General features: G+C 36.0%; 1 protein-coding gene across 1 annotated transcript in view; it reads right to left on the bottom strand.

Moving 5' to 3' along the window:
• The window catches only part of KCNH8 (potassium channel, voltage gated eag related subfamily H, member 8), a 373,663-nt gene that overhangs the window by 255,068 nt on the left and 90,828 nt on the right, over nt 1-27,767 (bottom strand). Inside the window, exon 2 of the mRNA XM_011933727.1 lies at nt 6,116-6,349. Within this exon, the coding sequence (XP_011789117.1) occupies nt 6,116-6,349 (234 nt within the window). The remainder of the gene's footprint in view (nt 1-6,115; nt 6,350-27,767) is intronic.

Raw genomic sequence — 27,767 nt, 5'->3', positions numbered from 1 at the left:
ATTTATTTCCCTTGCTTGCTCCCCTTTCCTCCTCTTTTCTTCCTATCTGTCGTGATTCCTCCTTCTTTTCCTCTACCCATCCCAATGCTAAAGAAGCCTCTTCAGCCCTCCCTATTTCCATACACCAGTTTTTGTTTATTCAACAGCTTAGTTCAGCTTGAAATTTGCTTGTAAACAGAGGTTCCCTCTTTGGAAACATTCTCCCTTTAAAAAAAGGCAGTTAATTATAAAAGAATTGTTTTTGTTTTAACAAGTGTGTGTGTGTTTACGTGTGCATGTGTAAACACACCTACATATAGGCGTATATATACTTACTATATATATGTATATGTATATGTATCCATATATCGCAAACAATTGAAAACCTAACATGTTAAAAAGAATGGGTTTTTTGGGGCATTTTACTATGTCCTCAGATAATTAAATTTTAAGATGTAAAAGTAAATAAATTGAAGTGCATCAATTTGTAAATAAATCAATCTGTAAATAAAATAAGGAACAATGACTGGAGCAACAAATTGGGACCTGTTCATGACATAACATTTAGACCTGTGTTTAAGTCATTTTCTACACCATAGTTTCCTCATCTGTAAATGGGAAATAACCTATATTTATTTGAAGGGTTACTGGGAAAATTAAATAAAATAACATACATGCTGGTTGGCATAATAAAATTGATTAGGTCTATTATTACTTGGATTTCCAGTATACTTTTTACTTTTCTGATTTTTGAAAGCTTAAAACCAGTGTTTTCATTTAATATTTATTTGTGTTTGCCTTCTATTTGAAATTAGTGATCCTGGTTTTGTATTCAGGGTAGGGGCTTAGTTTTCTTTTGCTTACAATTTATTTAAGTAAAATAAAACAGTGAATCAGAATAAAGACAAACATCAAATAAGCAATAGCTCAGGAGGTATACACACAGAAATGGCAAACCTTGATGGTGACGTGAGAATGAAAGCGTTTGTGAGTAAAGAGTTATCCACAACCTTATCAAAACCCAAGATTCTCTTTTAAATAGCTGTATTTCCCTTTTTACTATCTAGAAATAAAAATCATCATAATAAAACTTGCCTACCTACATACATTATTTTCAGATACACACACACACACACACACACACACACACACAGAAAGAGAGAGAGAGAGAGAGAGAGAAACAGAAAATAATAATGAAGTTATTTACTCTGATAATATATATCTCAACAAGAAATGCTCAGGTATGACCAACTAGAGCAGAAGACATAATAAAACAGTTGCATAATTGGACCAGTATGTAGAATCACTGCAAATGCTATGCCTCTGAGTGCAGAACACCAAGTGCTGTGAGCCACTAATAAGATTTTCTTACATGGTGAAATTCTGAACATGATAAAGTTCAGTCTTCACTCACTTACACTACGGTTTCATTCTTGAAAATTCAGTGGGAAATAAATCCTTTCAAAAAGCACTCTGTATGTTAAGTTCAGGATTCAGGTAATTAGAAACCAGTGTTTCACCTCCTGGAAAGTCTGACTAGGCATTAGACAGTTATGCAAGAAACTGGACAATTCTTCAACTGCAAGATCATTCCACACATTACAGTATATTTAGCAACTCAATCTTGCCCAATAAATGACAAAAGCATTCTCCTCATTACTGAGTCAAAAACCTCCAGAGATTTGCAAACTTCCCCTGGGAGATGGCAGCATCTCCACCTGCACAGAGAATCAGTGGCTTAAGAGCAAGGACCTTGAAGTCAAGCAAGAATGTTTTTGCATTTGGGTTTTTTTATTTACTAGTTTCTAATCTTGAGCCCAAATGACTTAATTCCTAATCTATTCAATATAAATGTAACTAGACATTTTAGGTTGAATTTTGTCTTCCCCAAAAGATATGTTGCAGTCTAATCCCCAGTACCTCGAAATGGGACCTTTTTGATGATAGGGTCTTTATAGAGGTAAGTTAAAAGGAGGTCATTAGAGTAGGACCAAATCCAAGGTGACTGATGTCCTCATTTAAAAGGGAAAATTTAGACACAGACCATCACATAGGGAGACCTGTATGTGAAGGTGAAGGCAGAGATCTGGGTGACACTCTACAGGCCAAGGATCACGAAAGCTTTCCAGCAAACCACCAGCAGCGAAGTAAGAGGCATGGGACAGATTCTTCCTCATAATCCCTCAGAAGAAACCAACCCAGCTAACATCTAGATGGGCTACTAGCTTCCAGAACTAGGAGATAACAGATTTCTGTTTTTCAAGTCACTCAGTTTGTGGTACTTTATAATGGTAATCCTAACAAACTAATACACCACAATAATATTTTTGCAAAATTGGCAATATTATCCTAAGAACAACTTAAATCTTTGTTCTCTACGTTTTTCTTTCCAGGAAACTGATGATGTTGGACCTACTAATATGCAAATAGGTTGGAAAAAATAAGCTTTCTGTAGAGAGGATAGATACGTTAAGATAAACATATAAAAGCTAAGGCTGGTAGGTCCAATCATGACGGTCTTTCAGGCTATTAGAGAAGACACAACTCGTTGATATTAAAGTTCTGCCAACAAGCTAGAGTGAGGAAGAAAACAAATAGGACATGACATCTCAGCGTGTCCATTCTCAGCTTGAAGGATAACAAGAAAGAACAGGGAAAACCAGAGATGATCTCCCACTATGTGGTTTTATAGCTCTGAAGCACTGAGAAATTGTGTTGGATAGCTTTTCCCTATCACTTTTTCTGTAAGGTCAGGAGAGCAATCAGCCTTAAGGAACAAATAGGCAAAGCAGCACAATCACAGAATGTCAAAATGTATCTGGGTAGGATAAGATAAGCATCTGCTTTCTAAAGCATATTAAAAGAAAATGATCCTTGAAAAAAGGAAGGACACTTTAAGTCATAAGCATATTTTTTAAAACCAGAAATCCAGACATATTTTAAAGTACCCATAGGCTAATAATCAATTTCAATTCCCTTCAGCAAGTATTTGCTAAGAAACTACCATCTGAAGAATGCTGAAACCCCAAGCTCCAGGCACTGGGGATGTAGAAGTGTGCCTTCAAAAGCTCACAACTGCATTTACAGACAGAAATTTATATAAATAGTTATAATGCAGTATGAGTAGCCTAGGGTAGACGGCAATTTTCAGTCTAGTAACCGGATCAATTAGTTTTCTTCGAATGTCAGACAATTCCCCATGGTGACTAGCTTAAAGGGAATTGGTGCCTTTAATGATTTCTACCCAAGTGTGTCTAAGGTTGCAGAGACGTCTTATTAAAAAACTGGGCTCAAGAAATTCTTGCTCCCACCCTGTACGCCATACTTTCTACCTGTCTAGCCTATAAGTCTCCATTGTTTGGTCCTGACACCTAGATTTGGATATTGTGGAGAGGCTTAAAAAGGAAAATACTCATATGGATTTGGAGTGACCTACACAAGGTGCCTATCTTAAGAAGGACAAGTCTGCAGTCAGCGGATATTTCAGACAAAGGAAATCCTTTCCTCTTTGTTCCACTGGATGGCAGCTTTATCACTCCCTGCCAGTCTGCATTCTCAGCAACATCCTCCATTTTCTTTTATCTCAGGCCTCCTTTCAATGATTATGGTATAATTATATAGAGCTGGAATCCTTTTGTTTTATCATATTTGCTATGTAGGCCTTATGTATTGACACTGGGAAGGACACAATGGTCTGAACTGTGTTACCAGTGCCAAAGAATTGAGGTATCCTGTCCCAAAGAGATAGTCTCCAATACTTCATAACTACTGTATATCCAAAATTCACATCATCAGGGAATATCCTCCAAGGAAAAATAACTTACAAAAGGGGATGAAATTTCCATATGCAGGCTCTTCTTGACATTGATCTCAATACCTCAAAGTAATGAGAGTAAGATATAGAAGCCAGGGATGGTGCTAAGCGTCTACACTGCACAGGACAGCCTTCTACCACAAGAATTACTGGCCCAAAATGTCAACAGTGGCAAGTCTGAGAAACCCTGAGTTAGAGTACAATTTAAATATTGTTACACAAAGACCCCAAAATAAGTGACTCAAACAAGATAGAAATGCAACAAAACAAGATAGAAATTTTGTTGTCTGGAGTGGAAAGTGGATCTGTAAACATACGCAGGTTCCTTCTGTCTTGTTGCTTTGCATTTCATTATGTTATTGTCCTTGTCAAATGGTTGAAACTGGCTTTCCAGCCTTGTCTTAACTTTTTCTTTTGAAGGGAAGGAGTAAACATTATTGTAATATTGTTATAATGAATAAAAGGTGGAACTACCTTTTTTTTTAGAGCCCGTAAATAAACTTTAGCAACATCTTAGCCATTATTGTTTCTATTTCAAATATGCAATTCCTTTTCTTCTTTTAATTTAAGTTTATTTCGTTTTAAGTTCCAGGATACATGTGCAGGATGTGCAGGTTTGTTACATAGGTAAACGTGTGCCATGGTGGTTTGCTGCACCTATCAGTGAAGCATTCCTCTTGAACACCAGCACAAAACAAGGATGACCTCTCTTACCACTCCTATTCAACATAATATTGGAAGTTCTGGCCAGGGCAATCAGGCAAGGGAAAGAAATACAGGGTATTCAAATAGGAAAAAAGGACGTCAACCTGCCTGTGTTTGCACGTGACATGATCCTATATCTAGAAAACCCCATTGTCTCAGCCCAAAAGTTTCTTAAGCTGTCTTAACTTTTTAGCATATGCATATTAGTTTGCTTGGGCTGCCATAAGAAAATAACATGGACTAGGTAGCTTAAACAATAAAAATTTATTTTATCACAGCTCTGGAAGCTAGATGTCCAAGATCACGGGGCTCACAGTTTGGTTTCTCCTGAGGCCTCTCTTCTTGGCTTGCAGATAGCTGCCTTCCTGCTGCATTTTCATGTGGTCTTTCTTTTGTGTGTGCACACCCTCAGTGCCTCTTCTGCTTCCTATGAGGACTCTAGTCATATTGGATTAGGTCCCCACTTTTACGGCCTCATTTAACGCTAATTATCTTTTTAAAGGCCCTATCTCCAAATACAATCATTTTGGGGGTTATGGCTTCAATATATGTACTTTCTAGGGCACAGTTCTGTCCACACCATGGGAAAGGGAAAGGAGATAAATTAGAGAACAAACAATTTCCCTTTCAGGTATTTTACCCAGAGATTGCACAAAATATTCCTTCTCATATATCTTGGCCTAAAACTTAGTCACAAGTGCAACCCAATTACAAATAAGACTGGGAAATATTTTTTCTAGTTTGGTAGCCATGCACTAGCTAAAACTCAGAGGATTATGTTACTACAAGGGAAAAGGAAAGCTATTAAAGAAAAAATGAGAATTTTGGATATTGATAAAATATTAGTTTGTTCTCATTTTTGATCTAGCATTTCTCCCCTTTCTCTCTCTTTAATTTACCCGAAGTACCAGGGCCCATTTGCTGATGATATGTATTCCTACATAGAACCCAAGGACTGCAGACACCTTACACACCCCTAGATCCTCTTTCATTTAAAAGCCATAAGAAAATACCTAGTATTTCCCAGGGGCAGTTTGGAGCCCAGGAAAATTTACTCTAACATGAGATGCTATGTGTCTCCTGTTTTGTGTTTAGAATTTAAGAGAATAGTGAGAAAGCCTCTGCGGCTAGGTAACTGGAAAAGAAAATGCATATGCCGATTTTGTTTTTTAACTGACTTCCTTTTTTGCAGGGAACATGCGGATCTCTGCCTTTAATGACTGGAATTGAGATGTAGCTCTTTAAGGCATAAAATTTGGGAAAAACTTCTGGATAAAAGTTGTTAATATACAAATAACTATTATACATAACATATATTTTAAGAATTACCAAAATATAATAGTAACATACTTTATTTTAACATATATTAACTCAGTTAATATACATTAACTATTCATTGACATTGAATAGCTATAATTGTAATTCAAAATTTCTAGGCAGTTTATGCTACTAAAGGTAAAAACAAGGCTATCATCCAAGTCATTTGTGAAACTTCTGTAACAGGCTGCAAGTATATGAAATGCCATTAAGCCTTAATGGAGTTGTGGAGCAATTACTAGGTTGAAAGAAGACAGCCTTTCACTACTCTCCAGTGAGCACCAAAGAAAGCCAACTCACCATTTTTCTTGTAGAATATAATTTCTCCTTTGAATTCTGTTTTCTCCTCCAGTGACTTTTCTATTTGAAGCATCAGTTGCTCATTGGTTTCAGCCCCAAATAAGAACTTGCAACTACAACTCTTCTGCATGACTTCAGTTCGGGCGAATCCAGCAAGCTCGCAGAAGCCATCAGAACAGTAGACTATAGGGAAACCCTTAGCCACCTGGGCATTGGCGAGGATGAAGTTGCTATCTATAGAAAAACAAGGAGAAGATACTCAGCAACTAGATAAGTATGAGAATTTATATACAATTCCTGTATAAATTACCAGCATATATGTTTAGCTAACTGCCAAAAGGCACGTTCTGATGTGCAGCAGTGGAAAAGAGACACTCCAAAACATAAAATGGACTTGACCAGCAGAAGTATGCATTAAGTTCTGACTTAGGCTTGCATTTTGAAACACACTGTGGAAGAAACATATGTGCTCACTGGTCTGCTTTGTGGCACCTACCATCTAGTTGGCAGTAAGGGATGATGCTTTTGATCATGGCTTCTGGCTTCATATACTGAATCTGCCATGTAATACATAGGTGAACTTGAAAAAGTTACTCAAGAACTCTAAACCTCAATTTCCTTAGATCTGCTTTCCCCAAAAGCAAATCCTGAGACTAAGATTTGAGCATAACTAGTTTATTTGGGAGGTGATTCCAGGAAGAAAGCAAGTAGCAAATTGAGATAGGGAAGAGATGAAAGAAAATAAAGAGTAAGTTAAAAAGGGGTTCACTGCTGTAGGCAAAATATATGGGTCCTGAAATAATTGTGAGGAGTACAACTAAAGGTTGTCACACAACGGGGAGAGAAAGCAGAAGTATTTACCCACTAATGTCCACACATAATTGGTTAAAGTTCACTCCTGGGATGTCAATATGTTGGCACTTCTGACCTACCCACTTGAGCTAAGTGCACTCTCCAGAGATCACTCTGGCAGAAAGATGCCAGAAAACAGTGGCATATAAGGAAATGGTCTGGATACGATCTCCAAGTGAGTCAAGGTGACATTGGTAGGGCAATGACCGGTATGCTACAATAATAATAATGTTATTTACTTCATAGGTGAGTTGTAGGAATTAATGAGATCATGCATATTATGTGCTTAGTGAAGTGTCTGGCACAAACAACTACTTAATAAAAAATTATTGTTAAGAGTGCTATTCAGGCTAGGCGTGGTGGCTCACACCTGTAATTCCAGCACTTTGGGAGGCCGAGGTAGGTGGATCATGAGGTCAGGAGTTCGAAACCAGCCGGGCCAACATGGTGAAACCCCATCTCTACTAAAAATACAAAAATCAGCCGAGCGTGGTCGTGGGCCCCTGTAATCCCAGATACTCGGGAGGCTGAGACAGGAGAATCGCCTGAAACTGGAAGGCGAAGGTTGCAGTGAGTCAACATTGTGCCACTGCACTCCAGCCTGGGCAACAAGAGCGAAATTCCATCTCAAAAAGAAAAAAAAAAAAAGAATGCTATTCACATATTTATGGTTATAATATTAACACCAAAGACTTAGAGGACAATCAAAATAGTAAACTATTAAGTAATCAGTAAGAGTAAACTATTATTAAGTGCTTAGAAATAACTCCTGGGGGAGAGACAGTCAATATTCAGAGAAGGTTTCCATGGGATACATTTTTTGAGATTTAATTTGAATATAATGTCAACAGGGAGAAAAGAAAAGATGCATGTTGGAGATGGGGTTTAAGATAAGGAATTCATAAAATGTGTTGGTGGGTGACTTTTAGGTTCACTATGAATGAATTAGATACTATTATCAAATTAATCATTCATACATGAAACAAATGTTGGACATTGGTATACCAACAGTGTTAGAGACTGGGATTTTAAAGATAAAGATAAAAATGGAAAAAGTACAGTATAAGCTGTTAATTTGTTAAAAAGCAAGATTCAGTATAGTATGTTATTATATGAGCTATTTATCTGAAATAAATATATATATATGCACAGGTGTATGCATACCAAACATGAAATGTTTTTGTATACCTAAAAATAAATGGAATCTGGTAATTGTGTTGTCTCTAGAGAGAGCAACTATAGGCAGAGGTAGGAAAACACTTATTTTTCCCATACACCCTACTGTACCTTTTGAATTTCATCCCACACGCTTTATATATTGCCTATTCACAAAACAGTAAGTTTAAACAAGGTTTGCAGCGGACAGACTATCTTTCCTGCCATGTGAAAGAAGGTACTCCAGCTACTTCTTGGTGGCCAGCAGGAGAAGCACTGAAAATCTTTTCCATTTGTTTCTCCATTTCCTTTTAAGCTTTTGTTGTTTGTTTCCAAACATGGTCCACCATCGGCTGCCAAAACCAAATCCACTCTACTCAGCTTTGCTCCAATCAGCGCCTAACCCCAGAGTACCAACTATAGTGTAAGCATCAGCATCCTGCCTCCACCCAGCTGGCTTTTCTGCCTTCCCAGCCACTCTCTCCCTCTGAAAGCGTGAGCTAGAGACACACACTGAGAAATTCCCATTATACATTGTTTTGAAGCCACAGGAGTGAATTACATTACCCTAGACTCATAATTAATTCTTTCACACCTTGCTGAATCACTTGACTGAATCACAATGACTATACATTGTATGTTGGACTTTGTTTCAGATATGGATGTAAAAAGTTCATTAGATGTGGTCCCAGTCCTTAACAATCACATAGTCATAAACCTGTGGGAGTCACCAGACGGGGGTACCCTCCTACTGGGGGTTAGAGTCTCAGTCTCATCAACTCGGCACAGCTTTGGGTCGCTTTAACAATAGTGTGTGTCTCTCCTCAACTCCATTTTGAAATTTTGGCTGGAAGATTACTTAGAAAATGTAAATACATAGCATTGACAAAGTACTAAACATCCTAAAAAAAGCTTTTAATGCACTATCCGAAGTCATTTTTCAGTTGACTGCTGACATGTTTATTAACTTTCTATTATACGATAATACCAGATAACATAATTTTACCAGATGGCAAGTCCTGGGGTGAGGTGACAGGAGGTGTTTAAAGAAGAATAAGCATGATCTCTAGCTCTAAGATATTGTAATTTAATTAAAGAAATGCATGTACATAAATAACACTAAAACACATCATATAAGTACCAAATCAGTGGTACACAAATAATAGGTACTACTAGAGTTGAGAGATCAAACATCTTGGGCTTTGAAATGATTAGGTTGGAATAAGACAAAAATACATTAAGATGGCCTATCATAAGTCCTAGAATGTTAGAAGCAGATGCTTGGATGAAGTAGGCTCAGAGAATGAATAAGGAAAAAGGAATTGCAGGCAGAATAAACATTGTATTTTATCCTAAAGTCCAGTTCTTAAACTATTTATATAGATACGATAGCTTTCTTAGTTAATATTTGTCTAGCATATCTTTTCCTATATTCCTATTTTCAGGGACTTATGTTTTAGTTGTATCTTGCACATGGCATATATCAAGTTTTTTTTAAAGTATAATAGAAAAATACATTCTTCAACCTAAGATTCATATATATACTTTTATTATTATAATTATATTACATTGGATTTTTTACCAACTTAATTTTTGCATTCTCTTCACTATGTTTTGTCATTTTGTCTTTTCTATTTTTCTTTTTTTGAAAGAAAGGTTGGAGTACAGTAACACAATCACAGCTTGCTGCAGCCTCAATTGATTGATCGATCCTCCCACCTCAACCACTAGAGTAGCTGGGATTAAAGGCACACACTACCACACAGATTTTTCTCTATACAGATTATACATTAAAAATTCACATTTGGCTAATTTTTGTAGAGATGGGGTTTTGTCATGTTGCCCAGCCTAGTCTTGTATCCTGAGCTCAAGTGATTCACTCACCTTGGCCTTGCTGGTTTACAGGCATGAGACACCATACCCAGCTTGCCTTTGCCACTTTAAAAAATTAGGAAATATGGTATGCCCTGTAAAGATCGTATAATATTATTAAACAATAATAAATACATGTAGATCATGCATGCAGTGAAAACCCCTGTGTATACCATACAAATTGTATTTCCTTCCTTCCCCAAAGAAGAAGCTCATAATTTGAATTTTTGTAATAATCACTCACATTTATGTAGTTTTCACCCCTTACTTATGTATCCTCATGCAACATAGTCCCTATTTTTAAATATTCAGGACATATTTAATGATACTTCATTTGGTATACTTCTTAGTTACTTGCTTCATTTATTAATTTCCTTAGCATCTTTATAATTTTTTATGAATATAAGAAAAGACCAGTCCTTCAGAGCTGCTACAAACTTTTGACAAAAGATGCTGAAGGATTCACCAAGTTGGCTGATCTGTGTGTTTCAATTAAGGATTATAGTGTCTGTGAGGTGGTTAATTCTTTCCGCAAATACACTGCAAAAACAAAGGAAAAAATAAAGGCATGTATTTGGTCTTTCCTGTTTATATTTAGCACTTGTCCTCGACATGTAATTGCATTTCAATTCTAAAGAGAATTTAGTGGCAGCCTGAGCTTCATAAAGCTCAGTGTACTAGCTACATGAATGGTCCTTATATTTGGGAAAGTAGCCTCTCTTGCCCAGCTATCTACTTGGAAACATATGCTTTTCTGAATCCCAGTCCTGGAATCCCTGAAGAAGAAACATGGCATTTACTTTAGAATTATGTAAAACAAAGCCACTGCCATAATACTTACGGGCTCATCACTGGTATATCACTATCCACACATATGCTAAGGGTATTTAACCTTTTAAGAAATCAATTATGCATATGCGATATGCATCTAAATGCCACACGGCTTTTCTCTGCTTGTTTCTAGGTCATTTTTGTATATATATTCAGTTTGAAAGTGACAGTAAACAGTAAGATATAAATGTACTTATACACTAGGTAGTTGACTATTTCTCTAAATGCTTTCTTAGCAAAAAGCTTTCATGAATCTTCAGAGAGAATCTCATGATTGGTAAACACCCAGGTCACTGAGTCTGATCTCCTAATATAGAGCACCACTTTCCCTTTCAAATGAAGATGTACTGTTTATTGTTAACTTCTTAAGCCCAAAGAGAAGGGGGTAGGAATGGGAAGGTATAAAAGATGAAAATAAAAAAGAGAGAAGAACATAAACATTGATCCACTATTAGCTTCTTTCATCTTTGTACTTGTCCCACTTTTCAGAGAACACAGACCTAGAGAACTTTAGTTTCCTGTCTAAGATCCAATGCTGAAGATTAAAACTCAGTCTATGTGACTTATTTTACTATGCCACGCATTCTGTAAAGAAGTGACTTGCTCCCTACTAGCAGGAGAAATGGGCAAATTGTAGAAAAATGTTTTTAACCTATTTCAGTCTCCATAAAACCCAAAGACACGGATTTTTCTCTATACAGATTGTACGTTAAAAATTCATTGATGACATCTCCTAAGCCCGTCTGGATGTGTTAGCAAACTCTATGTCACTTCCTAATTTCATGCAGAAAATCAGTATTTCAGAAATAGGACAGTAACTTCTGTGGTCTCAAAATGTTTTGCATACAGCCACTCTGGAGTCTCATAGGCCGCACAGAAATGTCGTTTCTACTCAAATAATCTGGTCTCTAATCTCACATGCTTTTAATGTATTTCGCAGTACTTCAAAAAGTTTCCCACTGACATATCCTCGTACTGGCCAACAAATCTGTATTCCACAGGGACTAAAAGCATACTCCTAAGCCTGATATTATTTTCAAATCTTATGTTTAACTTAAAAATTCATCAGAATTTTTCATTATACCCTTTCATAAATTATTGCTTGTTGTAGTGTTATTTTGTTTTGATATGGGCCTGTAAAACTTTTAATTCAATTGAAACTGAAAGGTTGTGCTGTTTCTACTATGACTTGTGCATATCATTTAGTATACTATTACATAATTTAGGTTTGAGAATCACAGCTCTAAGTAGAATAGTGTGTGCTCAAGAAGATTAAGTAGATACAAACCATTCTCCCTTTGTAGCCTCAAATATTTAAAAATAACCATCTCAGCACCGAGCAAAATAACTCTCCATATGGCAGATCCCTGGAGTCATTCAAAGCAATGGGGTCATTGATACACACTGACTTGGCATCATACAGAAACCTGTATTCTCCTGGCTCTTTCTGCCAATTATGCAGAAATTGAGACATTTATAGTTCAAATCTTTATTTCTGAAGAGAATCTTTGATATTGGTTCTCTTTGTAAAAAGAAAGCTTGTATTGGGTTAGCAAGTACTCATAGTAACATATGCTGTTGACAAGGAAGGTGGACAAATGTAAGTCCTCCATTCTTCACTTTCCTGCACAAAGCAGGAAACAAACAGGAACTTTTGACATTGTTTTGGGAGTTGCCCCCCATGCTTTCAGAATTACCTTTACATACAGGTTCAACAAAGACAACGTTTGTATCCCATAGGTTCAACAAAGACAACGTTTGTATCCCTTGTGATGTTGAATACAGTCATTTCTGGAGACTACTTTGTATAGGAAGATAGAATATTAATGTTTATGACTTTAAAATATTTAAATGATCTTTGTACTTTATATTGATTTCAGGGAGCTTAACTGCATCATTTCCAAGTATGAAAGCATCTTTATTAGATTAATAGTACAGGCTCCAAGCTAAAGTTTACAGCATGCCTTCTGCCAAAATTTAGGAGGTTATCTTCATTTGGTAACTTTTCTAACCTTGTTTAAATAGCAGACTAAAAACTTGTAAAAAAGATTTCTCATAGTCCTTGTAATTTATACATCATCCAGTATCAGGCTTCATATTGCTATGTTTCATTCTTCAATTATACTTTGATTTTTTAAATACTGTATAGATTATCACTTAAGACAAAGATTGGAAGAAAGCTTTGTAACAATGTAAAGCTCAAACCTGGAACTCTAGTGCTGAGGTAGTAGTAGAAAGCAGAAAACTGCATCTGTTTATGAGACTATCTTGCTCCCTTCAGTCCAACAAACAAACAAACAGAGAGACAAATAGAAACAAATGTCCTTCACAACCTTGCCATTGGGTGCATAGTCCTGGGCCAGCAACATCAGCTTCAGGAGGTGGAAATTCAGAATCTTAAGCTTCACTCCAGACCCACTAAATCTTAACCCACATTTTAACAAGACTCATGTACGCATTAAAGTTTGAGATAATTCTTTAGAATAGCACTGGAAAGATCTACAAGAACCTAGTGACAGTAAATGATTAAAGGGAAGTAACTATATGGCTGAAGATAAAAAAAAAGAGAGACTTATTTTCATTGTATACCCACTTTAACTTTTGAATTTTCTGTCATATGCATGTCTTATGTACTCAAAAATATCTTCTTGGCCAGGCAGTGACTCATGCATGTAATCCCAGCACTGTGGGAGGCCGAGTCAGGCAGATCATGAGATCAAGAGATCGAGACCATCCTGGCCAACATGGTGAAACTCTGTCTCTATTAAAAATACAAAAATTAGCTGGGCATGGTGGTGTGTGCCTGTAGTCCCAGCTACTCAGGAGGCTGAGGCAGGAGAATCGCCTGAACCTAGGAGGCAGAGGTTGCAGTGAGCTGAGATCGCACCACTGCACTCCAGCCTGGTGACAGAGTAAGACTCCATCTAAAAGAAAAAAAAAAAAAACAACAAAAAAAAGCAAAACAAAACAAAACAAAATCTTCTTAAAGTTATTTAATCATTCATTTGAATGGCTTAATAAAAATAATTTTTAAAACAGCAATCTTATTGAAGAAAAAACCCTATATTAACAAATTTTAAAACTTTCATTAAACAAAGGTGAAAGCTCATCAAGATAAACATACTTGAAGCAAATTTATATACTCTTTCATAATTTAGAATTAGCAAAATCATCAATAAATTTTGTAAATTTCACTTTTCCACCTGTATGAGCTTTAGTGTTGAATTGTACTAATTTTTGTCAGGTATATTGTCTCTTAGAGTTCAATAAATAAGTTTCATATTGAAAAATAATGGAAGAGAAAAATAAAAAGTTATTCATATGGGAAAATAAGTCAAACTATTTCCTTTGCTAATGATATTACTCTATACCTAGAAAACCCTAAAGACTCTGCCAAAAGGCTGCTAGAACTGATAAACACTTTCAGTATGGTTTCGGGATACAAAAGAGATGTACAAAAATGAGTAACATTTCTATACACCAATGTCCAGGCTGACCATCAAATCAAGAACACAATCCCATTTACAATAGCCACAAAGAAAATAAAATACCTATGAATACAGCTAACCAAAGAGTTAAAAAAAAAAAAAACTCTACCATAAAACATGGCTGAAAGATATCAGAGACGATATAAATAAATGGAAAAATAGTCCATGCTTATGGATTGAAAAAATCAGTATCTCTCCATACCATCAAAAAGAATTTACAGATTCAACACTATTCGGATGAAAATACCAGCATCATCCTTCACAGAATTAGAATAAAATATTCTAGAATTCATATGGAATCAAAATATAGCTCAAATAACCAAAATAATCTTAAGCATAAAGAACAAAGCCAGGGGTATCACACTATCCAACTTCAAAGTATGCTATGAGCCTACAGTAACCAAAACAGCACAGTACTGGTACAAAAACAGACACACAGACCAATGGAAGAGAATAGAAAACTCAGAAATAAAGCCACACACTTACAACCATATGATATTTGACAAGACCAACAAAAACAAGCAATGGGGAAGGGACTCCCCTATTTAATAAATGGTGCTAAGATAACTGTTTAGCCATATGCAGAAGAATGAAATTGTACCCCTACCAGTCGCCATATACAAAAGTTAACTCAAGATGGATTCAAGATTTAAATGTAAGACTTCACACTATAAAAATCCTGAAGAAAACTTAGGGAATAGCCTTTTCAACATTGGCCTTGGCAAAGAATTTCTGGCTAAGTCCCCAAAAGGAATTAAAACAAAAATAAAAATTGACAAGTGGGATGTAATTGAACTAAAAAGCTTTTCCAGAGCAAAATAAACTAGAGTAAACAGACAACCTGCAGAATGAAAGAAGATATTTTCAAACTATGCATCTGAGAAAATCTAATATCCAGAATCTATGTGAAACTTAAACAAATCAACAAACAAACAAACAAAAAACCCTATTACAAGTGGGCAAAGGACATGAACAGACACTTCTCAAAAGAAGACATACAAGTGGCCAATAAAAATACGAAAAAATATTCATCATCACTAATCATCAGAGAAATGCAAATCAAAACCCACAACAAGATACCATCTCAAACTGGTCAGAATGGCTACTATTAAAAAGTCAAATAACAGATGCTGGTTAAGCTGTGAAGAAAAGGGAATGCTTATACATTGTTGGTTGGAATGTAGATTAGCTCAGCCATTGTGGAAAGCAGTTTGGAGATTTCTCAAAGAATATAAAACAGAACTACCATTCAACCCAGCAATCCCATTACTGGGTATATACACAAAGGAAAATAGATCATTATAACAAAAAAAAACCCACACAAAAAAAAAAAAAACCCATGCACTCATATGTTCATCACAGTGCTATGCACTATAGCAAAGACATGGAATCAACCTAGGGGCCCATCTATGGTAGACTGGGTAAAGAAAATGTGGTCAAACTTTTCCCCTGCCTTTGCAGAGAGCAAGAAGGAGAAAGCTTATTCTTCGCCATAGCTTCCCCCTTTCAACATACACAAATGAATAGTAGATAAAAATTGTAACTTCCCAACCCAGAGGTAAAGGAAAGGTGAAGAGTTAAGGAGAAAATGACAGGGCCTGGATTTTCTAGGACAATTTTCATTTACTGAAATTTTATTCTCTTAAATAAACATATGTTTATGTGGCTAAGTAGGACTTTAATTTTATACCTTTTAAAAAATTTCTTTTAGAAGTTTATTTAAAAACAAAATAAGATCACAAGACAATATTTTTATTGGAAAAACATAGTTATTTATCTTGACATCTTTTTTGGCCTACTGAAAGGCAAGTTAAGTAAAATCTAGCAAATGAAACTAGCCATATTCTATGAATACTAAGATTCCCAAAACATTTAATTTAACTTGTCCCCTGATTCTCGCAAAACACAGTCTAGACTTTACTTGCAATTATATTTAATTCAAAGAATATTTCTTTTTAATTTCAAATAGACTGGAACAGCCTCTCTTTACTTCAAGCATACATGAGGCTTTGAGGAAAAGAAATGGTTAATTCAGCCATGTTTTAGTCGTTTTATTACTTTTACCCTTATAGGTCTTTTAAATTTGAATTTTTAAAGACAACATATGCAAATTAGTATGCCCAATCCATCAGAGTGGACCGACCTTTCTCCATTTAAGTTTTGTTTATATTCTGCAAAAGATAATGGTATTCAAATGTTTTCCATAATTTGGTAGCATTTTCCAGAATCTCATCTGTCTCCTGCATAGTTTTTTCTGCTTTGCAGTACTCATGTTAGATTAAACAGGAAAGATGAGTAGATTTACAAGAGATAATTGTAAGTTAAGTAACAGGAAACACAAGACTAAACTAATTTGATGGTCATAGCTATTCCATGGCTGTAACATCGGAGTTTTCTTCTAGAGTCATTATAATAATGCAGAGATGGAAAAAAACTTTAAATAAGGTGATACTTGCTTAAGGCAAGTCTCTAGGAGTCTGCAAGAAAGGTCAAGGCAAGAAGAAGACAATAGTTGAGAAACAAACCAACACAGGTGGATGCTGACTCTGCATGACAGAATAGAGATGAGTAGTAAGAAGGAAGCTAAATAAATCAGGCTGAAATAAAGCAGATAATAGCTTTTGTTTATTAAGCAGCTGTGATGTGCCAGATGCTCAGGTCAGCATTCTGTATTTTGAATCTGTGGCCCTCACAATAGCATATTACGGTGTCATTATAGATGAAGAAACTTTGGCTCAGAAAGGTTGCATAACCTAACAACGCAAGTTAAACTATCCTTACAGCTGTAATACTCCTGAGTTCAGTGGAGGATGGCTAGAGGTGAACTAGAGCTAGGGTCTAAATGGGTTTTGGTTTTTTTCTTTTGTTGTCACAAAGTCCACTGTTTCTCAAAGTACAGTCCTTGTTCACGTCATCCACCTCATCTATTGGAATCTCCTGGTTTGCTTATTACATTTGCAGTTTCACAAACCTTACCTCAGGTCTACTGAAACAGAATCTCCAAGGTATAGGACCTGGTGATCTTCATTTTAAACAAGATTACTCAGTGAGAGATATCACACAAAATAATAAGACCTTCTGCTCTAATGGAAGGGGGTTCAGATTATATTCCGCAGCTCCAATGTAGGAAGGGGGATACCACCTTTCTAGATAAGTATAAACTTGATTTCTATGGTTTGGGGGGAGGGTGGGAATTCCCTTCTGAAGAATAACCCCTTTGATCTTATGGTTTTCTTTTATTCTTAAAAAGAAATTTTCAATAATTAGCTTAGTTGATAGAACTATAGAAGCTTAAAGTTTGGAGAGGATCATAAAGGTCAATACATAACTTCATGCACCTATAATCCTTTAATCCCCCTCTATCATATTCCCATAAAGTGGTTGCCCAGCCTCCTCTGCACCAGTACCCTAGTGATGGGGTTCTCACTCTCTCATTAGTGATGTCTATGGTATGACTGTGAAGGGTGCTCACCTAACCCACATGTGGATTTAACATCTGCTTTTGGTTTTACTACCTAGAAATCTTTGCAGAAAAATCATGCATATCACCCTCCTGTTTTATATTCTTTAAAGATTTTCCATTGCACTTGGAATGAGATCTAAACTACCTCTTTCATGGCCTGGAATACCCTGCCTAAAACTTCACTCAGTCCTCACACCTGGTATCTTACACTCAAGAATGTTCTTCCCAGCTCTTTCCACTTTCAAGGCTTTTGCCCATGCGGTTTCTTCTCCCTGTTTTACACACTTCAGGTCGTGGATTAAATGTACACTTCTCAGAGTCCTTCCCTGATCATCTTCTCTAAGTAGGTCCCTCCCTCAACTATTCTCTATCATCATGGCCTATTTTTTAATTAAGACTATTACAATTTTCAATATTGTAGTTAAGTTATTTAAGATTTGTTAGCCACACATACCTGAGTCCCTTGTACACAAAATTATAAAGGCACACTCAACTGTATACTTGCTCCATCACGAATGGTTTCTCTTCTATCAAGCATGCGTGTGTGTGTGTGTGTGTGTGTGTATTTTTATAACTGAATATTACCTGAGACACACATATGCACACACATTTTTCCAAGGCAATGCTGTCAATACACCTGAGTTATGCTGATATGACACCATGGCAGCCACCTAATCTGCAATTTACAAAATTGTGTTTTCATGAGAAAACTCATTTCTGTTGCTGATTAGATTGTGGATTGAGCACCTTTTAGACCTAAGTCATGAGGAGGTTTACATATTAGATATACTATATCTAGTAGATATTTTCTACTTTGGAAAAACACTAGTCTACACATGAGATATCTTAGAATTGGGTTTCATTTCAGTCAATAAAAAACTGTATGATCATGCTAAAGTCACCGCCCCTCTCTGGATCTTACCTGTCTCATGTGCAAAGTGAAGTAGTTGAATCATATGATCTCCAAGATCCTTTCTATCTCAAAGAGGTGGTGAGTCAATGAATTATGGATACTTCCCATATGGATACAGTGGTTATGTGTGAACAGTGACTAGAACTTAATGACTATAATGAACAATGTAAAAACTGCATACAGTTTTAATCTTAAGAATAAAAGGAAGGAAGAAAAGAAGAGAGGGAGAGAGGAAAGAAAGAAAAAAGACAAATACAAACAGACAAAAGGAAAACAGCTTGAATATTAACATCCAGCAGAAGCATCTTAATTAGCATGAAATATGTCAACCCTAAATTTCTTCCACTCAACAAAATAGGATGGGCTATAGAAGAACAAGGGCCAGACTGGGAAGACCAGTAGAGGGTTATCATGACAGTCCATAAAAAATATGAGGTGATTTTGGACCAGAGCGATACCAATGAATGTGGTGAGAAGCGGTCATATCTGAGACATTTTTAGAAGAGCTGAAAAATTTGCCTATGGATTCCACTGCAGTTGGAGATAAAAAAAAAAAAAAGGAATTCAAGAATGATGTCAATGCTTTTGCCTTAATAACTAGAAAGGAAGAGGTGTATTTTATGAGGTGGAACAAAAACCTGGCAGGTCTGGGTAATTTTGACAGTTTAGTCTTCTATATGCTGTTTATATATAGCATCCAAGAGGAGATATAAAGTATGCTGTTGAATAGAGTCTGAAGTTTTTTTGTTTGTTTGTTTTTTGAGACAGAGTTTCACTCTTGTTGCCCAGGCTGGAGTAGAGTATCGCGATCTCGGCCCACTGCAACCTCCACCTCCTTGGTTCAAGCAATTCTCCCGCCTCAGCCTCCCGAGTAGCTGGGGTTACAGGCGCATGCCACCACGCCCGGTTAATTTTGTATTTTTAATAGAGACGGGGTTTCTCCATGTTGGTCAGGCTCCTCTTGAACTCCCGACCTCAGGTGATCCGCCCACCTCAGCCTCCCAAAGTGATGGGATTACAGGCATGAGCCACTGCACCTGGCCTAGTGTCTGAAGTTTAAGGATGATAGCTATGCTTAGATAGAAATTTGGAGTTAGGAGAAACTGAATAATTTAGAGAGTAAGTAAAAACAGAGCAAAAATAAAGTCTGAATACTGAATCCAGAAAACTTCAACTGTCAAAGGTTGAAAAAAATCAGGAGAAACCATCAAATGAGCCTGAAAAGAGTAGCCAAGAAAGCAGAAAGTGAGTAAAGAGGGAGCTCATGAAACGAGATGAAACTAATCACAATGTTTCCATGCCAATATTAAGTATATTTTATGTTTAAATATGATTTGCAGTATAGATTTTTAAAGAAATCAATATAATCATGTTTTGAGTCTGTAAACACTGGGGAAGGCATTGGTTGTGATACTGAATGTGCTCTAGCTAAAAGATACCAGCATGGCTTCCCTGCTCCTTTCCCTGCTTTGGTTAAGTATAGATGTGTGGATGTGATGTCAAATGAGATACTTGATAAAGCAATGAATCGGTCAAGTTGAAGTCTAATATCTTTAAGGTTAAATACATTTAATTTTATTATAAATGCATGATTTAGTTACCTAAGGTAGCCACATTATAAAGCATTAGGAAACTAGATTAGATAGACAGCTTAGGTAGGTAGGTAGGTAGATGGTTAGATCCCATCATTCTACATTTCTCAGCTACTGGTAATCATTTTAGACTAGATTCTAAAATTTTTCCCCATTAATATTTTAAATACATATTATCATAGCATAGCCATAATTGTGAAACTGATATTTTCACTTGCCATTATGTGGTCAAGTTAACAAGTGCTGTCCAGTGAGATATTTGCGTAAGTAGGTTTGAAAGTATCTAGGTTAAAATATTTTCATTTCTATTAAAAGAGAGCTATGAGAAGAGAAATGTTCTCACTATTCAGGCCATTGTGCTCTTCTACCTTTCCTGCCCCTCATGCCTGCCTTGTAATGTGATTGTGGTGTCCAGGCCTGTACTAGTTATCTTGTGACCTTGAGGTGACACGCCTGGATATGGCATAACAAAAAGATGGAAAAAATCCTGGATTTTTGATAATATCATTTAATAGTAAAATAGGCCAGCAAAAGCCTATAGCCAGATGTTTTCTTAGGTGAAAAAAGAAAAGTCCTATTTGTTTAAACCACTGATATTTGGGCTCTCTGGTATTTTAAGCTGAAAGCGTTCCTAACTGAAACACACAATATCATGAGTATTTCCCTATTTATTCCTGTCTTTATAACTACAATTTGAATGGTGATGTAAGAATCAATATATCAAAAATTACCTAGTCCTGTATTCTAATAATTACATATATTTTCTGGGAACACTCTAGGTTTGCTCCTTTAAAATTTTAGTGTGAGTAAAAATTAAAGCTAGTATCTGGAACATCCTCTGGAATTAAAAACACTGTAAGATACGCTTCTCCTGCTCACTGCTAGACACTTGGTACCAAATGACCTTGAAGACTTGTACCAAATTCTATAATTTTCAACAAAAGCTCATTGAGGAAAAAAACCCAAAATGTGTACTTTATGATATAAATGTATGCTAACATATGCTAAGAAGTAACATCATAGTAAGCTTCATTTATTTCCCTCTACTTTATATGAGACTACAATATTAGAAACAAGGAGGACAAGTAATTGGTTCTTTTGCCTTTGTAAAAGCTCTTCTGGCATTGTTATTCATCCACAATTTGGAAAGCAAAATGTATTTCCTCAGCATGTGGTTATTAAATCACAAAAAGAGAGTTATTATTCTATACAAATAAATTCTCATAAAGGGGTGCAAGTGTCTGCAAAAACAAAGACTTGGAATAATCTCTTCACTTCCTGGATATTTTTTTCTTTTTCAGTTTGTTTTACCATTGTCTAGTCTACTATTTTCTCAGTCTTAAGACAGGGAAATTATACCATTTCATATATCTGCAGCATTGTCACATAGAAGAGAGAGCAGTCTTATTCTAGGTTTGTCCAGGAAACAGAAGTAGAGCCCACTGATGGACATTATAAGGAAAAGATCTCAGCATGACCATATAACTCTGTCTAGTAACTAAGGCTATCCAAAAGGTCACAAACTACCTTAAATAGGGTGATCTCCCTGTTACCAAAAGAACTAATACTAACGTGGATGACTCACACAAATGCAACTGAAAGCAGACTACCATGAGGTGCAGAAACAGCCTACGTGACTTCTGAGGCCATTTGAAAAATCTAAGAAATAATCTTGCCATGCTTTTTGGGTTGTGTCCCCAAACCAAGCCCAGAATTCTGAAGATCTTTATTTTGAAATATACTCCAAATCCAACTGCTAAATATCTCTTCATAAAATTTTTAGGACATATACAAATTTTATATAAATATATTTATCCCTTAGCCAATAGTTTCAAAACGAAACTTTTAATCACATTTTTTCTTAAGCAATGGATATGCAATTTGGATAAAAATTGCTTTGAAACAAAAGACATACACATGCTTGTGCACATGTGTGCCCTGCATATACATTATCCTCTGATTCTGTTCTGGGTCCCTCAGTGGTTCATGTACTTTAGTGAATCAGAGCTGATATACAATTGCACAGATTTCTCAGTCTTGCTATTTTCACTTGCTCCAAGTTCAGTCTGTAAAGCACAGGGTCTTCACTGTCTACATTTACATGACCCTAATTATTCATTTGTGTTTGCCTCTGTACAGATTACTGTAAATCACTGAACTCAAGGAACACACTAATATTCAATGCATGTGCCCACTGCGGTTGCCCTTTAATACTCAGGTGTGTATTCCCTGTACTAATGTGAAGCAGAGGGTTTTATAAACCATCACGGATTTTGGAGAACCACCACCAGGGCTGGCACGTACATTTGAGTAGGTCATATTTTGAACAAGAGTGCCCAGCTAAAGGGCTGAATGAGGACTGAAATCCAGCCTGCACTCATTCACCAAGCCATGAGCCCTGGCACTGGGCCATGTCCACTGGAGGAAAGATGCCTTTGTCTAATTCCCACACAGACCATGGGCAGCTCTGAGAACAATAGACTGACTGAATAATATCTGAAGACTCTTCCATTACTCAACAACGAAAACACCAATTAAAAACATCTACAGATGCTACCTGTGACCTCCTATCAAGTGGTTCTTCCTAAGGGATTTATAAATACAAAGTTCAAAAAGAAAAAAAGCAAAAAACTTTATGCTGTTTGTTGCTGCATTAACATGTATCGCCATTTAATTTGCCCATGAGAACTGTATTTACCTCCTACAATCTCATACCAATTTATACTACAGATAAAAACATTAACATATAAATAAACTAAGTGACTTCCAAAGGAATTAGGTCAAAACGGAATAATAAAGCCAAGTTCAACTGGGTTTTTTAACCAACTAATGTTTTTGACAATGGCATTAAAATATTTTAGCATAATATATGTATGGCACATGGGATGTTGAAACCTAGAGTATTACAGAAAGGTGTTAATAATTTCTGTGTTTAAAATCTACTCCTTCATCTTTTATTTTTCTTGTCTTAGATATCTTCATTTACACATGTCCTACATGGATGTCTATTATTGGAATCTATACCATTCTAAGGCTTCAACTTGAGTGAATAATTTTATGCTTTGTTTCATCTTAAACTTATATCACATCTTCCTTTGCCAGATTCTGAGGAAAAGGCATATAAAATGGTCAGAGTGTCACAGTTCTACCTAATAGTACAAGAATAACAAATTTTAATATTTGAACCAGTGCCCTCTTACTCCACCTTCAACTCTCAAAAACATACACCACGCAGTGTACATACCAGGGTTTTCCTGCTTACCTCCCTCCCCGTGAAAGACACTGGAGTCATTCATCTCAAGCATATGAACAGGTTAAAGAAGGGAGGCAGTACACGACGATGTAAGAAGAGAAGAGAGAGTATATAATTTATCTAGATAATGACTGTCCACATTTTTGTTGTTTCTGTTGTTAACCAAAAAGCTGCATGTACCCATCTCCGCACAGAGGAAGACTCAGATGAAGACTTTTTCAAAGACTCAAATGAAGACTTCTTCTAGGATTCAAAGAGAGACTAATAACTTCAATGAAGTTTCCTTCAGCCCTGGTATTCTGCGCTGGTTATTGGTACTGTGGAGCAATGGAGATGAATCTGTGGAGCCTTTTACATACTATTTAAAGGTCTGAGACTATACTACCAAGCTTTTGCCTGCCTTCCCCAATCTCATAAAACTATATACACACAGTTATGTAAAACTATCATTTATTCAATGGCATTACGTAAAAATTATATCTAACTACAAGGCCCTACGTTGAAATCTGTTTTATCAAACAAATGCGCAATGGCTGTTTTCCAAGTGAGGATAATCAAATCTATGCTGAAAGTCAGTTTTCCTGATTTCAATTTTGGCCATTTTTCTAAAATAATTGTTTAAGAAAATCAAGTCATTTCAACGAGGATGTCTTTCACTCAGAACCTTAGATCGCTGTAACTCTGTGAATCTGAAGTGCCTGATACCCTCTGATGGCATTAAAAAGGTAACAGCATCTGCATTTTTAAAGAAAAATCCACTAATTTGTTAATATTTAAATTTTCCACGTAAAACAGACTTACACAGATGATCATTGTTATATCTTTATTCTTAAGTATTCAAACATAAAAATTGAAGGAAGTAATGTGACCAACATTCACGGCCTATTGTCCAGAATTAACAAATATTAACATATTTCCATATTTATTTCTAATTTGATAATATTCCAGATGCAGCCAACATTGTTTCCTCAATTTTAGTCCCTCTCATCTTTCCCCGGAGGATACATATGTATGCCCCAGAGGCACACATAATTCTGGAGTGCACATGTAATCTACTCACCTTTGTTTTAAACTTTCATCATATTTTTGTGTATATAAACAGCATTTTAAAATGTTTTATGTGTTTGTAAAATTTGCATAAATTGTATCATTCTATATGGATTATTTTGAAGTTAACCCCTCCCAATGAACTTTGTTTTTGAAATCTATCACATTGATAACTACATAGTAAGACTCACCTAACGTCATTGATAGGTTCTTGGAAGCTGTGACTTTAAGCAAAGCAAGGTGTAATAAAACCAATTTTACCATAGACTAATTGATATAAACAAGAGTTAAGTTCCTATGGCATATTTCTCCTAATGTCACCAAACTTCTAAATAAAATCCAACACACTTCTAATATTAAACACTGAGATAAGTGCAAACTATACATACATTTAAGAAAGGTTAATAAAAACAAGTAAGATAATTATTTACCCAGTTACTTAAGTTCAGTGTCATAGACTGGCCAGAGTGAACCTATCCCAGAAGTTTAGAGTGCAAGGCAGAAACCCGCGTTGGACAGGATATCATTCTATTGCAGGGTGCATTCACACACACCCACACTCACTCAGACTGGGACGATGTATGCAGGTCAAATCACCTAGTGTGTACATCTTTGACATGTGAGAGGAAACCAGGGTACCCAGAGAAAATCCACACAAGGGAACATGCCAACTCCACACAGACAGTGGCCCACGCTGGGAACCGGTGTTTTTTTCTCATCAATGTTATAATAAATGACTTGAATGAAAACAATATTATTCAAGGATATGCTGTACATCTATTTGCTCCATTTGAACTACTCAGCTGTAGGCATATACCACATTTTATCCATTCATGAAAGAATATTTAACTTCTTTCCTTCCTTCCTTTTCTTTCCCTATAATAAACAAAGCAGCAAAACACAGAAGCATAAGTTCTAGAGTTTCTTGAAGCTCACTGTAAGCATTATAACCTACAAAAACACTACACGCATTTTGTAGAATATTTGTCCAGAAACAATTCCAATTGTTTCATGTTTCTAGGTATATTTAACAAGCAGTACTAGTGATTCTTCTGCTACAAACTTTTCATTGATTAAAAAGTCCCTAACCTACTATTGTGTCCTGAAACTGGCACCCACTCAGTGTGCTGACAGTAGCAATAAGATCAAATCAAAGTTATTTTTAACATTATCAAGAGTTAACAGCTCCATACAGAGATGGCTCCCATTTAAGATAATAGTTCAGTGTATGTAGTGGTACAGGGGGAAGAATATCAAAACATTGAGGTGTAAGAATAAGAGACAAATAGTATTTTAATCAAAACATCGGAAAATGGCCAAGCACTACTAATAGGAGACTTATTTAGGTTGAATCATAGAAAAGTGCCATTTTGTGTGTCAAACATCAGCAATATATAAAAATCAGCTGTTCCTCACGCTTTGAATTTGGCAATAGCATGAACGGTATTCTCTGAAATGGCCAAGAACTATTTCTGAGACCTGTAGCTACACGTGACCCATGCCAACTGAGATTTGGATGTGTTCCCAGGTGCTATAGGGCATCTTTCATACCATACCTCTCAGATGCTTCATACAATTCTCATACACTCATCCTTTACCCAAGGGCTGCTATCCTGGGTTGTGCATTTGTGTATTTCACAAAGAATCTAAGCCAAACGGGAAACAGGGTGCCGGTGACTAACCTTGCACCCCAGGATTCATCCAAGGAGGTTCTTTTTCCTAACTGATCTGTCCACCAGGAGTGTCCTTTTCTAATTTTTACAAAAGCATCCTATAGGCTAATTGCTGATCATGTTTTGAATTCTATACAAGCTTGGACAATTAAAGTATAAGATTAGCTGGGTAAGAAAACAGTGGGCTGAACCTTCGTAATACATGCAAATAGAAACTCTCCTTTGTTGTCTTGGATCCTGGGTTTTCTCATAGCTCAGATTTTCTACATCAAACATCCCTTTGATGAAAATGTTGGGGGATTTTCTCCAGATTCTCAGTGAAGGATATGGTTGAGGAAATAAAACCAAGAGTCAGATTATCTTCTTGGCAACCAAACAGAGATGACGTATTCAAGTTACATTAGGACATTTGCAATCTATTGATCGAAGTAAATAAATCTGGAAGGTGTGTCTTGTTTGTTGATCATGCAAGAGGCTTCCATTTGACCCTGGATTTTTCTTTGAAAAGGAAAAAAAACACTAATTCCTGTCAATTATTTTCACACTAAAAAAATACATTCCAATCAAGATACAGCAGCAAGCATTTCAAATGCATAATTCAAAGATTGTAAAAGCAATTCAGTATAGTGACCTCTGAATTGAGCTAGAGGCTGTGTATTCTCTTTTGGTGTCAGGTCTCAAAACTCGTGGCAATTAATTTGATGTATTGATTTAATATTTCAGGAAGGAATGTATTTACCTGGCAAAGGCACTGTGGAAGATGTTTTGAAGAGAAAAGAAATGTTTGCAAATGAAGACAAGCTCCTTTGATGAAAGGAAAGCTGAGAGTGAATAGCATTCACAGATTCAGACCCCAAACACTTATTACTTCAAGGCTCAATTTCCCAAATTAGAGCTAATAATGATTAAGCATTGCACTGTTGGATACTTCATTCTGTAAAAGAATACCACAGGGTAGAAAGGAAGCCAGGCAACAGATATGATCTTGTAGGTTGGCCCATTAAGAGAGGGTTATTTAAACTAGAGCCAAATTAGAAAGAACCATTTCAACACTATATATCTAAGCCAGTAGTTTTGGAGAAAAGTTACCATCTCTCTTTTTCAATATGTAAATTTACTATTACTTTTTAAATTGTCTGTTCTGATTATATAAATAAGAAAGTACTAAATGAAATATAAAATGTAAAAAAAGTATAATTCCATTATATGAAGACCACCAGATTTTCTCTCCTTTCTTATTTATTCAAAAGAGGTTACAGTTTATCTATAACATACTGAGCATTATGCACAATAAAGACACTACACCAGTAAATGACACAATCCTTTCCCTTGGATTTCTTTGGTGTAGTGGGGAACATGCATAAATAAAAAGTAAAACGTAATACATTTTAATCAGTGTTGTCATAGAGGTATAGAGGTATATATGCTATATATTAATATAATCATATTTTTAAGAAAATAGTTCCTCTTTTTCAGTTAACGTAATATGTTCCCCCAAGATAGCAGATATACA

Source organism: Colobus angolensis, unplaced genomic scaffold (genome assembly GCF_000951035.1).
Source record: "Colobus angolensis palliatus isolate OR3802 unplaced genomic scaffold, Cang.pa_1.0 Scaffold129, whole genome shotgun sequence".
Classification (NCBI taxonomy): Eukaryota; Metazoa; Chordata; class Mammalia; order Primates; family Cercopithecidae; genus Colobus; species Colobus angolensis.
This window is presented reverse-complemented; position numbering and strand designations above follow the sequence as displayed.